Source organism: Psammomys obesus, unplaced genomic scaffold, assembly GCF_907164565.1.
Source record: "Psammomys obesus unplaced genomic scaffold, mPsaObe1.curated_primary_1811, whole genome shotgun sequence".
In the NCBI taxonomy this organism is placed as follows: Eukaryota; Metazoa; Chordata; class Mammalia; order Rodentia; family Muridae; genus Psammomys; species Psammomys obesus.
Genome location: NW_026591086.1, coordinates 54,838,335 through 54,856,133, shown reverse-complemented (window position 1 = coordinate 54,856,133; position 17,799 = coordinate 54,838,335). Strand labels below are relative to the sequence as shown.

The following is a 17,799-nucleotide window of genomic DNA, read 5'->3' as shown; positions in this document are numbered from 1 at the left end:
GATAGATAGATAGATAGATAGATAGATAGATAGATAGATAGATAGATGATAGGTAGGTAGGTAGATAGATACATATAGAAAGATAGATGGTAGATGATAAATAGATAGATAGAAAGAAAGATAGATGATAGATAGATGATTGATAGATGACTATATCTCCAAATATACAGTTTACAGCCTCCAGGTTTTTTTTTAATCTTACATCAAAGTTTCCTTTCCAATTTCAAGTTGTTGGTATTCAATTAAACCAGTAAGTAAGGATTAAACAGCATGGAAGTTATGCATGGGCATTCTCAAGATTATCAAGATTAGAATTTATTCAACAAATCTTTCAAAAAATTAAAAGTGGCACATTCTGAAACAGCAAATGTGTGTTTTTAAAATCTGAGCTTTATGAACTAAGGAGGATTATTCTAAGCTGGTAAGCAATGCTTCCTCAACATTTGGTTCTGGATCCTTTTCCTGCAAAACTGAATTTTATACTTATAGGAAATTTAATACTTGTAGAAATACTTGCTTTCTTTGCACTGATAAAATGTTGTTAGCATCATCCAAACCAAAATTTGCTAGTGAATGATAGAGAAGTGTTATTTGTAAAGAAATGATAGGGAGATGTTGCTGGTAATTTTTTATGAAACATTATGGTGGCTTCCCAATTTTGAAAGTTGTTTTTAACATAGTGTTAATTAGATTACCATCACTATAACCAGAGACTGGAGACAATCAAATTAAACAGAAAAAAAGTGTATATTGTCTCAGTTTTGGAGGTTCTAGTTCACAATCTACTGGCCTGCTGTCTTGGTTCTGTGACAAGACACCACATCATGTTTGGGTTCTGAAGGAAAGCAAAACCATCTACTCAAATCATGGAAAGAAAGCACAATACAGAACAGCACAGAGACAAGAGCCCCACATTTCATTCTGAAGATATGTATTCAACGATGGGAACAAACCCTACTATGCCCACTCTGACTCTCCTTCCACTTGGCTGATCAAGCTTCTGTCTCATAGAGGATAACAGAGGTATCCCATATCTACGCTATAAAAATACTTTCCTTATTTCTCTATCTACATACTGTCTATATAAAAGGTAAGCACTTTGATCACAGCTGGTGAAGATCTGGAGATGGAGTGTTGCTTTAGCAGTCTCTGATTTGCACTGATTATCACAGACACTACTTGAAGGAAAAACAAGCATAGATACTTAGATGAAATCAGGTGAGTGGCATTGACTAAGAAAGTCACATGTGCCTTTTTGATTGGAAAACACAATGCTTTGTATGCTCTGCCATGGACATACACACAAACACATATCCACACACAAATATCCACGTGGGTTCAGAAGTTTTAAAGAAAATTGTTATGTTCTCATAATTCTCCCTGAATCTACCAACTTCAAAGAGTATTGTCTTTCTCTCCATTCCTTTCCTATCTGTGGACATTCCTTAGGACCTGACAATGACATGGAAATCTTTTCTTTTTTTTTTTTAAATAAAATTTTACTTGAATCATTTTATTTTGAATCTCAAATCTTTTAATACACAAAGGCTTGGGGGGGATTTATGGCTTTGACATCTTATTTATTTATAAATGGACAATCTTATGCTGTCCCAGCACAGTAATGAAAAATGGTTTCTGTCCCCATTTCTCATCGCTAAGGAAGACTAAGTAATTCTTGATATCAAATGCCAGCACTTCAATTCCATCACCCAACACACAGCTCAGCTCACTGAAGCAGCAGCTGGCCTCACACACAGTGCTGGCAGACCAGTCTATGCAAAGCTACTGCATTCTCAGGTTAGAAGACAAAAGCATTTCCAGCAGCCTCTAGTTTATAATCTCATTAAATATTTTTCTTGATTTTTCATTAAAATAAAAAAAATCAGCTTTTTTTTCAATTCAGTAGCAGATCAATGTAATAAAATTTCTCCTGTAATTTACTCATACTTACTCAAAGTATTAGTAAGCCTCTGTCACAGAGTAGATACTTGTCTTCTCATTAACATTCATGACCAGGAACCATCCTGGTAGGGCTGTTTTCAGTGTCTGATAAAGCAACCCTTAAAAGAAATTGACTTGTCTGCAAAATGGCTTCCCAGCAAAGCCACTGTGCAAGGGGATTGGCAATAATAAGATGATAATATTTCAAGCACACTGGGAGAAGAATGTACTGTAAACTACTGTGAGGTATGGAGTAGGAATGTCTAAGAATTAGAAAAGAATTCCTTGCACTTCACATAATCCATGCACCATTTGATTCACACTCTGTATCTTGGTGATTGAAACAGCTGCGGAAGTCTAAACAAAGGAAGGAATTGAAATACAGGGAAGGCGGAAATGAAATAAAGGAGAGAGGAAGTTGCAGAGGAAGGGAGAAGGAAAGACCAATTGATCTGATCTCCTTGTGAGTGTGAGTATGCATCCAGTTCTGCCTTGTAGAAATCAAAGACACTTGTGAGTCATAAGAATGTTCTTTCTCTAGGTCAAAGTGAAATCCATGTTCCGTTCATCTTCATTTTTGGAAGGCCTGCCCTTAGAGAAAGTTACCAGATTACTTTCCCATGCTAGAAAGAACATTTCTGTGATATTTAAACTCTTCCAAACACATTCTGACCTCACAGAGATTATGCTACAGATGGAGCACACGTCACGGTGGTGATGACCTAGAAAACATGAAGAAGGCACTTGGCTACTTGCTTCCTATGATGGTTGGCAGTATAACCCGTATGAGTTATAGGCACCACAAAGAGCCAAGGAACAAGGAGCACAAGACGGTGAGTTATTACACCTCTCTCTTTTTCAGCAACAGCACGGGAGTGGGGACAATGTGTGTGCATGTGTGTGACGTTATAGATAATCCTCAGTGTGCTTTGCTGTACGACACGAAGTAGGGTCATAAAGTTGTGCCCATCTAAGTATGCTTTATTTAGAGGTCACCTACTACCCTTGAATTTCTGGAGAAACCTATAGAACAAAGCCAATTTGTTTAGGAGAGCAATAGGAACCAGTTGAGAATGATCGTAGACAAGAGTATAGAGGAAACCATTCTTTCCACTCTGCCTCTCCAAAGACTAGCGTGATCTTCTGAACTATTGTTAGTGGGAATAATCATGGCCATGAAATTCACTTTGGCCCTCCTAACCTGAGGCGACATGTATCAACTTCACTTAATACTTCAACGGACACCTCACCTCAACCTCTTGTCTATCTCCAAGTCTTACCAAAAAATAAACATGTCCAAGCTAGAGTATAGATCCCCAAATACGATTAAGTATATAAAATGGACCCAATCAATACATTATTTTTAACCATGTCAACCTGAGGACAGATTTGAAAAACTAAACCCAAGTTAATTAAACAAAATTAGACACTTTTTTGTTCCTTAAAATTTGTATGGTTGTTACAAACACTAGAAGTAAGAAGTGAGAAGTAAGAAGATATCTGTACCTAAATCACAATGCCTACCTAAATAGTTATGTTAGACATTAATAAACTAATGCTAGCTGGAGAGCAGTCAGTAGTAACTATGATATCAGCATGTGTGTACATGATTATAAACTCTCTGGAGCCTCATACCTTCTGCCATTGCTTTGATTATTGTAATTTTGTTTAAGGGTATTAACAGGCAGCTCTTCCAAGAAGTCTATTTTGGTACCCCTAGGGAAAACAGCTTAGTACTTTCTCCTTATTCATGAGTACTCTAGGATACAGGTCAATTCTGGGCTCTTATTTGTATTCTGTTTCTGTGACACAGCCTGGCCTTATGTAGATCAGGCTGTCCTTGAACTTCTGATCTTCCTGCCTCTATCCCCCAACTATGGAATTTCAGATGTGCACTGTCACGCCAAGGCAAACCTGCTTTTAATGCTAAATTAATGTTTACATCTCTCTCAAAAGATGATCCGTTGCAAACAATGAGCATATTTTAGTCATTGCTAGTCATCTTCCAATATACTTCACACTTGTTTGAGAGCTGTCTGTCTATGCAGAATGTTTTTCAAATTATAATTATACATGCATACTCTCTCACACACACATACACCATGACCCATATGACAAAAATATGGAAGATTCTATCCCACATTGAACCCCTTTTGTTTTCTGTTTCATGTAAGTGCATTCTTTGAGGAAATTAGACTATATTTTAAAGAAGTTACTACATTATTGTCATCTTGGTGGCACATAGATGAGAAATGGCATTTTAAAAGACAACATGAGCAGACTTACACTATGAAAATACTATACCTCAGTGCATAAATAATTTCTGCTTTCAGTGCAATGGGTATTCAAAGGTGTTACTATAGAATATGTTCTGCATAAGAATGGAAATTACTGTTCTTTTGTTTTTAGTTTGCTTTTTAAAAATGTACTTGCTGCCAAAACTCTGGACAAATGTAGATCATTAAAATACATAAAATAAATCATAAATAAAAGTCTAATAATAAGATCAAGAAGAAAACACTAAACAACAACTAAAGATGGAAGGGGAGGAGGACCTCCCTTATTGGTGGACTGGGAGAGAGCCTTGGGAGGAGAAGATGGAGGGAGGGCAGGATTGGGAGGGGATGAGGGAGGGGGAAACAGCTGGAATACAAAGGAAATAAATTGCAATAGATAGATAGATAGATAGATAGATAGATAGATAGATAGATAAGCAAAATATGAGGTACACTATGAAAAAAATCATAGAAAGTTCAAACTGTAAGTAAACTTTGGGTTGAATATACATCACATCCGTTCAAGCAAGGTAATAACCTGTGTTTCACTGGCATTCCGGGGAAGGGTCCCACTTCCCACACCAGGATAGACTCCAGCTGGTTAAGTAAGCTAAGGAGGATATACAAGAGGCCTCCATTGAGTTAGTAAGTTGTTCTTGTAATCTTCTAAACCTTGGAAGAACTGTCAACTAAATCCCCTCTCTACCTTTTCCATGTGAGTAGATTCCAAGTGAACAATTACTGTGATTGTTTTGTTGAAGATGCATCAGGAAAGGTTGGCCAGTGTCTACTTAAAACAAATAAACTAAATTTTTATTTCCTACACCATTGCTATTTATAAGACTACTGTATGTATCAAGTTACAATCTTGGCTTCCTTTTCCTTGGTGGAAAACAGATCCTCAGGGAGTTGAACTATATTTAGGTCTTTCTTTCTTTCTTTCTTTCTTTCTTTCTTTCTTTCTTTCTTTCTTTCTTTCTTTCCTTTCTTTTTGGATTAAAAATGCCTCTAAGTCCTTTTATTCTCTGACATTCATTTCTACTTTTTCTGTATCATAATCAGAACAGGACAGGCAGGAGAGACAGAAGCATAGCTAGTTGGTTGACCATGAAATGTCAACACATATGGAGACTAGATTATGGGGTAGAAGGACAGATGGCAGTAAACAAGAAGGCGTGCTCAGCCGGGGATAGACTTGTGACTCTGCCACGTGATGCTTGTGTGGTTTTCCACGGCAGCTTATCCTTGACATGTGGACGAGCATCTCACAGTGTGGAGAATGAAGCCATGTGTTGCCTCTGTGTAACCATTATCACTCTCAGAAGGTTTCCTAAGGGCTCCTAACAAACAAGCTACTGAGAGGCATAAAAACAGTGAAGGCTTAGGCAAAGGTGCAAAAGTGACGTGCCCAGTAGGCACTGAACATAGAATTATCCTTACATGAGTGAGTACACAAGGACGTCTGTCTCAGTGTTTATACTCTTACGTAACCTTGCTGCTTGTTTTTGAACTTCCAGGGTGTGTGGCAAACCAAGGCCAGAAAGCCAAGATATGAAGTTGTGAGATAAGCACTCTTGGCTGGTGCCTAGTACAATTTCAACTTATGGAGAGCAACAGAAACGCTAGGCTGACAAGGTATGTTGAGAGCTCTAAAGGAGCTCTGACGTAACCACATGATGATTTATTTCTAATTTTTATTCTTAAAGAAAATTGTCTACACCGATAAATCTCTGCCAGAAAATACAATTTCTATATGTGGCAACATATATCTTTTCAATTCCTGTCTTCAAATATTAGTTTAATGGGACTGGAAACAACACTACATGATTTAGAATGTTATGGAAGAATTCAAATGTATTCATGGCTATATTACTATCATTTAATAATTATTTATAATTATATACATTAGATCTTCTAAATATCACCCAGAATGTTAATTAAAAGCTGAGAAAAATATACACCCATACTAATATGTTGTATGCCAAGTTTCAAATTTCTACAGATTTGGGTGGTGGAGGAGGAGGCAAAATAAAAACAAGGCATCTCTAACATAATACAGAAGCCAACAATTAGAGACTAATTTACACTGTGATTAATGTCAGCCTCTATATATAGTATTGATCGGATCAAAGATACACCACATGCAACTGAACTTTTTGTTATCCTTAATGAGCATAGGAACCAATGTTCTCAGATTTAAGTTAAATAGTAATTGCTTTCTTATCAAGAAGTATAGCTAGCACAGACATGTAAACTATAAATGTGAAGGCAACATCTCTGAGGAACTGGACTGTGAGGAGAATCTTCAATGGGATGTTTTGGATCCCAGACTTTAGTAATAATGCAAAAGGACTCACCAACTAAAAAAAATCTCTAAAACTAAACACTAAGATGTTCACAGCAATGTTGATTGCTATGCAAGAAAATAAAACCTACAGGGTAACATTCCATAGCTGAGTTTAGCTAGATAGTTCTCCTGTGGTTGCAACCACTTGTAATTACCAGGAAATGCCCCAAGGGAGTGACTTTTCCTTAAAAAGAAAGAGAGAGAGAAAGAGGGGGGAGAGAGAGGGAAGGAGAAAAAGGGGAAGGGAGAGAGAGGGAGAAAGATAGAGGGAGAGAGGAACAGAAAAGGAAAGAGGAAGAGAGAGGGGAGAAAGGAAGAGAGATAGGAAGAGAGTTAGGAAGAGAGGACAAGAGAAAGAGACAGGAGAGAGGAAGAGATAGAGGGAGAGGGAGAGAGAGAGGAAGAGGAAAAAAAGAGGAGGGGTTGGGAAATAAAGGCCTGGGTTATACTACAGGTACCTGTCTAGCATGCACTATGCCCAAAGTTTCATGGGATGTCCCATCTTTTGCAAAGGTTTGTTATAAAGCTCACCTCTGTGGTCTAATAAGATAGAGCATAAAGTGATATAGCAGAATTTGAAAGAAGGAAAGGTATAAATCATTGCTGTAACAATCGCACACACGTAGTTCAATTTCATACTTATTTTCAAGAACAAACTTTTGAGGATCCTCCGCATCTAGATCACATTCAGGTTTTGTTTAAAAAATCTCATGAAATTGCCATCAAGATATCTTACCCTCTCTCCCATGGCAGTCTAATACAACTGCCACGAGTGCGAGCATCGCTGAAGAATTCATCACTATGCCAGGCGCAGTCCTGGAGAAACCACTGCCCTTGTCTAACGAGTCCCTACTTTTGTAAGCACAATGTAAAACTCACCTGCTTGATTTTTAGGGTGGGAAAGATTTCTCAATTAAGACAAATGAAATATAATATTAATTGATAAAATAACAGAAGTATCTGGCTTGGCCGAGTTGAATACCTTATCTTCTTTACACAAAGAAATAACCAAAGATTTCATGAAGCTAGGTGCCATCTAATATTTTTCCCATGATGAATAAACATTCCAGCCTCTGAATTCTACCCTAGAATGAACAGCAAAATTTTGGAGGACAGCTTTGCAAATGCGTTAGAATTAGTTTCTAACCACAAGATGAGGAGGAGCAGCAGCTGACCACACTTGCGCTCTCAAGAAGGACAAGATGTTTCAATGTGCAATGATAAATTGTGGGTACCTGTCCCCAGAGTTTACTGAATGCTGCTTGAACTTGTAATCTGTCAATCAAGGGCAACCTCCAAGTACGCCCTTGTTAGATTGAAACATTCATAGCATCACACTTAAATAAGCAGCTGACTTCACATCTATCCACAGCTCACATTATACACAAAGTACGAAACAAGACCGGGGAGGGGCTGGAACACCCTTGCAGAAAAGATGAAGTCTCACCAACATAAACGTACACACCGCGAGTATATCGGCCACTCATCTTTTTACACCATGGAGAAGCAATTTGAAAGACAGCGGTGTCAGTAATAGTTTAAAGCAGCTGTAAAGTAGACTCTCTTACCTACTACAGAAAAACAACAGAAATAAAAATACAGGCAAGCCTGTTCTCACTGGATCCATGGTTCTCTGACTGAAGAGGGTGAGGGAAATGGATAGGTTCTGTGGGCCTTAGGCAAGGGAACAGGAGCAGTGGGGGTAAGGAAGTCTAGCACAAGCTGCAAGTCCAGTTTCCAGTGAATCATAGCTTAGTGCATGCTTTTTCACACGACTAAGAACTATGCATCATCTAAAAACATACCCCTAACTGCTATCTGAATTGAAACTGTTGTAAAACTCAGATCATATTGGAGTATTTTTTGAGTCCCTGATTAGAAATATAAGATGAAATTATACTCAGAATTACCCTTATTCTTTGTGGTTTTCTAACACAAGAACATTTGTTAAAAATCTGGAAATGAAGGTGCTTATTTACGATCTGGAAAATAAAAGGAGGGTTAGAAAATCCCTGTGGAATTCACCCAATTTGCTGCATGCACTGTGTCATATTAGTGCATGGCAAACGCTAAGGCAAAGGAGACCCTGTCCCTGCCATTCAGACAAGCCTATCCTCTTCAAAAGACGAGGGTAGTGCAAGTAATTGTGAGTAACATGACTTTTCAAAAGAAACTTCCCACTAGAAAACTGCAGGCAATCTAAATTTTAGAAAAAACTTGAATTAGCATCACCCAAATAATGATATGGTGAATTTCATTTGGCTGAGCCATTATCCTGGCAGAACACAAGCACAAAATAGCTTTGTTCACTGGGATTGTCTTTTTTCCTGACATTATCATAAAATAGTATACTGCCATGGATGTCCATGCCTTTCCTAAACACAGACAATACTGTACATGTTTGAGAAGGAATAGAGGCCTCTTCTCCTAAAAATGCTTTTCCCAGCAGAGCAAAAGCCTCCTGGGGGAAAAAAAGTACTCAGCGGAAACAGCATGAAAAGGTCATCAGGTTCACCTACCATCAAATTTCTTGTGCCTTGACACAAACGTGGTTCGCACAAAATGGCTTGTCTCTTCCACGAGGTTTTCAAACTCCAGCTTGCTCTGTTGGCTTAGCTTGTCTTCCATTTCCGTGGTGCAACAGGTATATTCCTGAGGACAGATCCGTAAGTGCTCCCCTGAAATGGAAAGAAAAGAAACATCAGGGTGAAATGTCAAGGACTTTCGGCAGATTGGGGGGGATTTTATTTACATCCTGGAGGCACCTGTGCCCTGTCCTCCCAGCCATCTGTCTGGACCCAGTCTGGATCTCAGCACCAGTAGACTCAGGCCCCCGAGGCCTGAGAGACTTGACTTGAACCTGATTTTTGCTCTCTGCCCCCACCACATAAGTAAGTGCAGGTGTGTGGGAGTTCTCAAAACACCTGCTTTCTTCCCCCTTTGTTTCCTGCTTTTATTTGAAATGTCCCAAATGACACCACCAGGTGACAAGAAGTATCAGAGGGTCTTAAGTGCACTTGTCTTTGGAAATGTCAACAAGGTGAATGACTGAGTCTCGTCACCACAGCTGGTTAGGTAACAGGGGCCAGAGATGCTGGTAATAGACGCTGGCATGCTCCTGTCAGGCTGCCTGTGGGAATGCAGAGGTGAAAGGGAGAGTGTTCTTATTGGTGATCTGCTGTGTCACCCAGTCTTCAGCTGGCATCCCTTGTCAGATGGGAACTGTTCTGGAAGGGAAGAGCCATTGGTAGTTTTAACTAATGCTTACATCATGCTGAATGTAGAAGCAAAGGGAGAAAGCCTTATGCTTAACCCAGCCACTTTGATGCTGGGACACTCTGTTTGACATTACTTTATTTAGTGCTGTGGCAAGGAGAAATTCTATCTTTTTCTGCATTAAATTAAAATGAAATTTAGCTGTACAGAATGTGAATCTCCAGTGTAGGCAGCTCAGATTGTGTCAGTATTATTTATCAGAAAGTCTAGCAGAAAGAAGGAAAATTGAGTCAACATTGTGCTATATAAAACCAAAATTTACTCCCTGATGTGAGAGTCACCTGGCCACTGAAACCAAATAATAAATAGAGTATTTAAGCTATACCTATTAAATTCACATATAATGTTAAACAGGACAAGTGAAAGTTTCTTGCAGCTCAGTGTGAAGTTTAGAGTGTCTCACACTCCCATAATCAATTTGATATTTAAAGCTTCTTATGAAAACACGACCGGGATGACATGCTGTCCCAAGTTTACATATTAAAAGTAGAATTTATGTAACTTCTAGGATGGTATGAGCTCATTAACATCACACAGAATTTTATAACAAAAGTAAAACTATTATTTTTGCGAGTAAGAAACATCCAAGTCGAGTTCATAGCTCCTGTAGGAGGGACTAGAATTTGATAGAAAGAAAAACATTGTGTGACATCATTTTACACTGTCTGTATGCTTTAAGTATTTTGTGACACACTTTGGTAGTTGGTCCTCAAAAAGTAGCGCTTGTGGAGATGTCTTGGGGGGGGTTAGATAAGAAGAAAGAAAAGGAGCATTCTGTGATTTTCAAAAGCCAGTGTAATGCTCACACTGTCCTACTCTCCAAAACCACCTCACAGAACTCCAACCTCAGACAAATATTACTCTGAGGCCACAACAAAATAGACAGGGCAAGACCATTCAACTTATCATGTCTGAACACAGAAAACAAGGTCACTGCGCCATCAGGTAAGGGCCAACACTCTCCTGTTTGTTTCCCTGTGGCTCCACGTTTTCTCTGCATGCTTGTCAATCACTGTTAGTATGGGTCTTCCAGGCAAGGAGTCAATTTGAAGGAACTGAATTGACCTTTGAGGCATTTCCTTGTCTTCGTGAAGAACCTAATACTGTGATGAGGTGGCAAGGCAGGCTCTTACATACAGGAGGCCACAGGTCTAAGCACAGGTGAGTGCAGATGCACATGGCTGCATAGCCATTCACATGCACAAGCACATGCAAACACAGATAGTATGAGGAGTGTAGGAAAACGGGTTTTGCTCTGAGATCATGTTTGGGTAGGGTTACATTACTGCTCTTCATCCATGGCCTCTGTGCCAAATCCATTCCAACTGCTGTTTATACAGATCTGTTGAGTACAGCTGGGAAAAATACCAATGAATAATATTTTGTGTTATAATGAAGTCTTATGAAATTCAAATCCAGGTATCAGTAGATAAAATGCCAACAACACACCACAGCAGTCTCTAATTTTTGCATAGTTTCTTTGACTCTATCAACATTAGGATGCTATGAATACAGTTATGATAGTCGGCACAGCCTGAAATAACAAAATCATTTAAGTTCCTCTGCTCATGCTCAACGCTATTTCACTACATGAGAAAACTAGCTATAACCCATGCTATGGAAACTGTTCTCAGCTTGAGTAATTTGGACACTAAGGAGTATTTAATATTGTAGTGGTAATTTCAAAGTTACAAGTTATAAAGAGAGAAAAAATGGTCCTTAAGGATTTCCCAGTCACATTCCTTTATCACATGGCACTAGATTCTCTATATCATATCTGAGATATAATTAGATATATCGTTTATCTCAATTGGAGAGTAGCTAGACACATCAGGGCCCATTAATGAGAACAGAAATCAGTATAAGAGGCCACAAGTGAAGAAGATGCAAAGCTGGAACTTTAATTGTATGTCTACTCCTCAGTCCCTGATTGACACATTGTATATGAAAATGACTATATAGGTTCATGACAAGATCTGATGGAAGCACAGACAAGGGAGATGATGCCAGTTGACACTTCTCAGGGGGCTTGAGTTAATGCCAGTGAGGTTTTGAATCTTTTGGTCCTTGAGCATATTAAGTAAATAAGGCAATATTTGGATATTGTGGAAGGAATGTCCTACAGGAGGCTTAAACTGAACTCACAGGCATAAATTCAGATCTAAAATTGTCCTCTGTATCACACAAAATAAAGATGAGGCCGTCCCTCCTCTCTGTGTCCCCTTCAATTATGTCAACCTTTACAATGTATTTTCCCCAAAGCCAGCACAGATGCTCATTTTCACACCAAGATGCTGTGGTGACAGCAGAAATTTGATCCCAGCAAATCCCACTCCCTCTAAACATGGCCTTGGGTCTGAAAATTACCAAAATTAGACTTGGTGAGTGGCACAGTGCATAAGGGCAGCAGACAGCAGGACCTCATTAGCCCAGTGAGCTGGCCTTTGCAGATCTGCTACCATAAACTTGCAGAGCTCCCTGGTGACAATCCAGGGACCTCAGAGCGTGAATCCCAAACAAGCAACACAAGCAAGGTGCTAGACAGGAGTGACATCTCAGACTCCAGCCGGAATTTCCTAAACGCTGAGAACCCCGAGAAAGATTACTCTCTAGGCTCTTTCTGGATGGCAGGCAGAAAAGCCAAGGTAAAATATCTATAGATGGCAAGATGATACAGGGCGCTTCTCTTTCTAAACTGCCAACTGTGGCCTGATGGAAGCGAAGCATTTGCTTTGGATTTGGCCATTTTCAGGTCTATCAGAGGTCTCTCGTTGTCTACCTCTTGAAATCCAGTGGACTTACATGTGTGTTAGAGAGGCACAGATGCCTAGTATTTGCTGTTTCTCCACATATAGCCAGTCAGAATAATTATCTGGACAAATCATCAAGGGAAACAGATAAAAGGGTGTAAGGTATTCTAGTTTAAGTTAAGGCTTCACTATAGTTTCTCATAAGGGAGATGGTTCGCTTTGGAGTTAATATACCTGGACTGGTAATAGTCTTCTAAAATTCCCACACAGGACAACCAGGTGTGGTAAAGCAAAAGGAAGCAGCGTTTTTGTTGTTGTTGTTGTTGTTGTTTTGTTTTTGTTTTGTTTTTTTTAAGTGATTGGTTCAAGTTTGTTTCCATGAATTTAAATTTATCAAGCATCCAAATGGGAACTCTTGGAAATTTTCCACTATGCAAGTTTATTATAAATGATCCTTTCATATATTTAAAGGCAGCTACTGTTTAGGGACATTAATCAATATCATAACAAATATTCAAACTTTCCCCTAGAATGAGAAAACTAAATTCATATTCTACTTTGAGGGCCTCATCCAAATCACCTCTATTGCTGTTTCCTTTGGTATCAGATTCCTGGTAAAGGGTTTAAAATGCTAATTCATGTGTTTCTAAAAATTTCACTAAGAAATTTACAAAAATAAACCTTTTAAAAATGCAATCAAGAAAGATCCAAGATGGCGGCACCGACCACACAGGTACTCAGCAGCTCACAGCAGCTCAGCAGTGAGAGCAGAACAACCTACAGAGCATACACTGGACCCCAAAACTCTGACACCTGTGTTTCTCAAGTGAGAGAGCCCACAGGGAAACATGGAGGTCCAGCTTCAGGCCATGTGGTTAATCTCAGTAAAAGTTCACAGGTGAGCCTGGCACAGCCCTAGGCCACCTACCCAGTCCTACCATCTGTGGAAACCTTCCAGTACTGGGGGTGAAGCTCCAAATCAGGGCACCCATTCTCACCATCCTGTGGACACCTTCTGAATACCAGTGGCAGGTGGTTCAATTTCGGGGTCTCACTCTCACTGTTCTGTGGAGTTGATACCTTCTAGAACCGGGGTCACACAGCTCCAAACACGGGGTGCAGCCCCAACCTCTGGACTTCTGACTCACAGGACCAAGGGAAGCAACCCCAGGCACTGCTCCAAGGCTCAACCTGTCTCCAAAGGAGACCAGCAGGACCTCCGAGCTCACAAGCTCTCCAAAAAGGCCACACCCAGCAAATCCAGTGTCTGAGCAGTGTCTGTGCTCACTAACTGTGAGCAAGAAAGCCAGTGGTGGGCCACTGACTACAGGACTTCCCTTGGCAAAAGCAGGATCCCTGAATTCCTGAGCAATCCACTTGGTCCACAAGATCAAAGGTCTGTGGAGACCCACAGGCAATTCCCCCAAAACCAAGTGCCAATCCAAGATCATTCACACCATCCTGAGTAGGCTTCTGCAGGAGCAACCAGCTTCCTGCACAGATCTCTTCCTGCACACAGTATGCAACAGGATCTAACAGCTAATGCCACAGAAATAAATAAAAATAAAAAAGAGAACACAACTACAGTCACTGAGGAAATCCAAAAGTTCATTAGGTATTACTTCAAAAGCTTATTGCCACAAAATTAGAAAATCTAAATGAAACAGACAATTTTCTTAGTAGATTCCACTTATCAAAGTTAAATAAAGATAGGGTAAACAAATTAAATAGTCCTATATCCCCTAAGGAAATAGAAGCTGTCATCAAAAGTCCTCCATCCAAAAAATGCCCAGGGACAGATAGTTTCAGCTCAGAAATCTACGAGACCTTTAAAGAAGAGATAGTACCAATACTCTTCAAGCTATTCCACAAAATAAAAACAGAAGGCACAATACTAAACTCATCCTATGAGACCACAGTCACCTTGTTACCTAAACAACACAAAGACCCAAAAAAGAAAGACAACTTCAGATCAATTTTCCTTATGAACATTGACACAAAAAAACCTCAATAAAATAATTGCAAACCGAATTCAAAGATATTATCCACCATGACAAAGAAGGCTTCATCCCAGGCATGAAAGGGTGGTTCAATATATGAAAACTCATCAATGTTATCAACCATATAAACAATCTGAGAGAAAAAAACACGGTTTTCTCTTCAGGTGCCAAAACAGCATTTTGCGAAATCCATTACCCTTTCATGTTTAAAGTCTTGGAGAGAACGGGGATAAAATGCACATACCTAAACATAGTAAAGACAATATACATCAAACCTACAGCCAACATCAAACTAAATGAAGAGAAACTTAAATCAATTCCACTGGAATTGCCTGTCTACTCTCCATTTCCACATAGTACTTGAAGCCCTAGCTAGAGCAGTAAGACAGTTAAAGGAGATCAAGGCGATACAAATTGGAAATGAAAATGTGAAAGTATTACTCTTTGAAGATGATATGATAGTATACATGAGTGACCCCAAAAATCTGCAAAGGAACTCCTGCAGCTGATAAACACCTTCAGCAAAGTGGCTGGATACAAAATTAACTCAAAAAAGAAAATCAGTAGCCCTCCTGTATACAAAAGACAAATTGGCTGAGAAGGAAATTAGGGAAACAACACTCTTCACAATAAACACACACACACACAAAAAAAAGTATCTTGTAACTCTGACAAAGCAAGTGAATGACTTGTATGAAAAAAAAAATCAGGTCTCTGAAGAAAGAAATTCTTGAACATATCAGAAGATGGAAAGATCTCTTATTCCAATAAATAAGTAAGATTAACATATTAAAAAAGGCTATCCTAACAAAAGCAATCTACAGGTTCAATGAAATTCCCATCAAAATACCAACACAATTCCTTATAGAACTTGAAAGAACAATTCTCAAATTCATGTGCAAAAATAAAAAACCGAGAATAACTAAAATAATCCAGTACAATAAAAGTTCTTCTAGAGGTATCTCCATCCCTGATCTCAAGTTGTACTATAAAGCAACAGTAATAAAAACTGTGTGGAACTAGCATTGAAACAGGCTAATAGATCAATGGAATAGAATCAAATACCCAGAAATAAAGCCACATAGCTGTGGACACTTGATTTTTGACAAAGAAGCCAAAACCAAACCATGAAAGAAAAAAAAAAAGGAAAAAAGAAAAAAAGATAGTATCATCAACAAATGGTGCTGGTCTAACTGGATGTCTACATGTAGAAAATGCAAATAGATACATATTTATCAGCCTGCACTAAAGTACAACTGGATCAAAGACTTCAATATTAAACCAGACACACTAAATCTGTTAGAAGAAAAAGTGGGGAAGAGTCTTGAACTCATTGGAGCAGAAAACAACTTCCTGAACAGAACATGAACAGCATAGGCTCTAAGATAACAATTAAAAATGAGACCTCATGAAAATAAAAGGCACTGTAAAGCAAAGGATACTGTCAACAGAACAAAATGACAGCCTACAGACTGGGAAAAGATCTTCAGCAACCCTACATCTGACAGTGGGCTAATAACCAAAATATATAAAGAACTCAAGAAGTTAAACACCAAAAAACCAAATAACTCAATTAAAACGTGTGGTACAGAGCCAAACAGAATTCTCACCAGAAGAATATCGAATGACGGAGAAACACCTAAAGGACTGCTCACTCTCCTTAGTCATTAGAGAGATGCAAATCAAAACAACTCTGAGATCCCATTTTACACCCATCGGAATGGCTCAGATCAAAAACTCAAGTGACAGCACATGCTGCTGAGGCTGTGTAGAAAGTTGAACACTCCCTCACTGCTGCAGGGAGTGCAAACATGTACGACCACTTTGTAAATCAATCTGGCATTTTCTCAGAACACTGGGAATGGCGCTCCTCCAAGACCCAGCGACACTGCCCCTCGGCACATGCCCAAAAGATGTTCCACCACACAACAAGGACGTCTGCTCAACTGAGTCTACAGCAGCTTCCTTCATCATAGGCAGAATCTGGAAACAACCTAGATGTCCCTCAACTGCAAAATGGATAAAGAAATTGTGGTAAAAAAAAGAAAGAAAGAAAAAAATTGTGGTACATTTACAAAATTTACAAAACAAGTAGATCATGAAATCTGCAGGCAACTGAATGGAACTAGAAAAGATCATCCTGAGTGAGGTAACATGAAAGCAGAAAGACACACACGGTATACACTCACTCATAAGCGGATAATGGCCATATAATTCAGGATGACCATACTAACATTCATACACCTACAGAAGCTAAACAAGGAGAACACCAGGGAGAATGCTTAATTCTCATTTAGAAGGGTGATTATAACAGACACAGGAAATGGTCGCAGGGCAGGAACAGGACAGGAGCCTACCACAGATGTCCTCTGAAGGGCTCCACCCAGCAGAGAATCGAAGCAGATGCTGAGACTCATAACCAACCTTTGGGCAGAGTACAGGGAGTCTTATTGAAGAAGCAGGAGATAAAAAGACCTGGGAGACAGAAACTCCCCAAGGAGACCAACAGTGCCAAAAAATCTGGGCCCATTGGGGCCTGCAGACACTGATGATTCAACCAAGGACCATGCATGGAGAGGACCTAGAACCGCTGCTCAGATGTAGCTCATAGGCAGCTCAATTTCCTTGTGGGTGCCCTAGTCAAGGGAGCAGGGGCTGTCTCTGACATGGACTCTGTTACCAGCTCTTTGATCAGTTTCCTCTGGCAGGGTGGCCTTAGAAGGCAACAGAGGAAGAGGACCCAGGAAGTCCTGATATGACTTGATAGGCTAGGGTCAGATGGTAGGGGATGAGGGGGGTAGAGAGAAGGTGGGAACTGGAAGAGATGAGAGAGGGAGCTACAATCAGGATATAACCTAAGTAAATTATAAAATAAAAATAGATAAAATAAAATAGAATCAAGAAGTTAGGTTTTTGTTTTTGTTTTGTTTTTTGTTTTTTGTTTTTTTAATGTAATCCCCAATGTTTCAAACATACTTCCCTTGGTGATGCTGACAAATGGTCACAGGCACATTGTCTCCATAACAATGGGTGACTTTCATGTATCAAAGAGTCTTACTGTGTAGGGACAACAATGATGACAGAAGATATGATGCTCAGAGTGTACAAGAAAAAGACTTGGGCAATATGTATGTGAATAGGGCTCAGAGGTCAGCAGGACAAAGGACAGACATCCTTCCTGTTGCAACATTCAACTTTGACTCTGAAAA

The 17,799-nt window shown here is 39.4% G+C and overlaps 1 protein-coding gene across 2 annotated transcripts in view; it reads right to left on the bottom strand.

The window, feature by feature from the left end:
* Window positions 1-17,799, bottom strand: part of Gpc6 (glypican 6) — a 1,089,239-nt gene that overhangs the window by 780,859 nt on the left and 290,581 nt on the right. For both annotated transcript variants that reach the window (XM_055609996.1, XM_055609997.1), the window contains exon 2: window positions 9,084-9,242. In XM_055609996.1, the coding sequence (XP_055465971.1) occupies window positions 9,084-9,242 (159 nt within the window). The remainder of the gene's footprint in view (window positions 1-9,083; window positions 9,243-17,799) is intronic.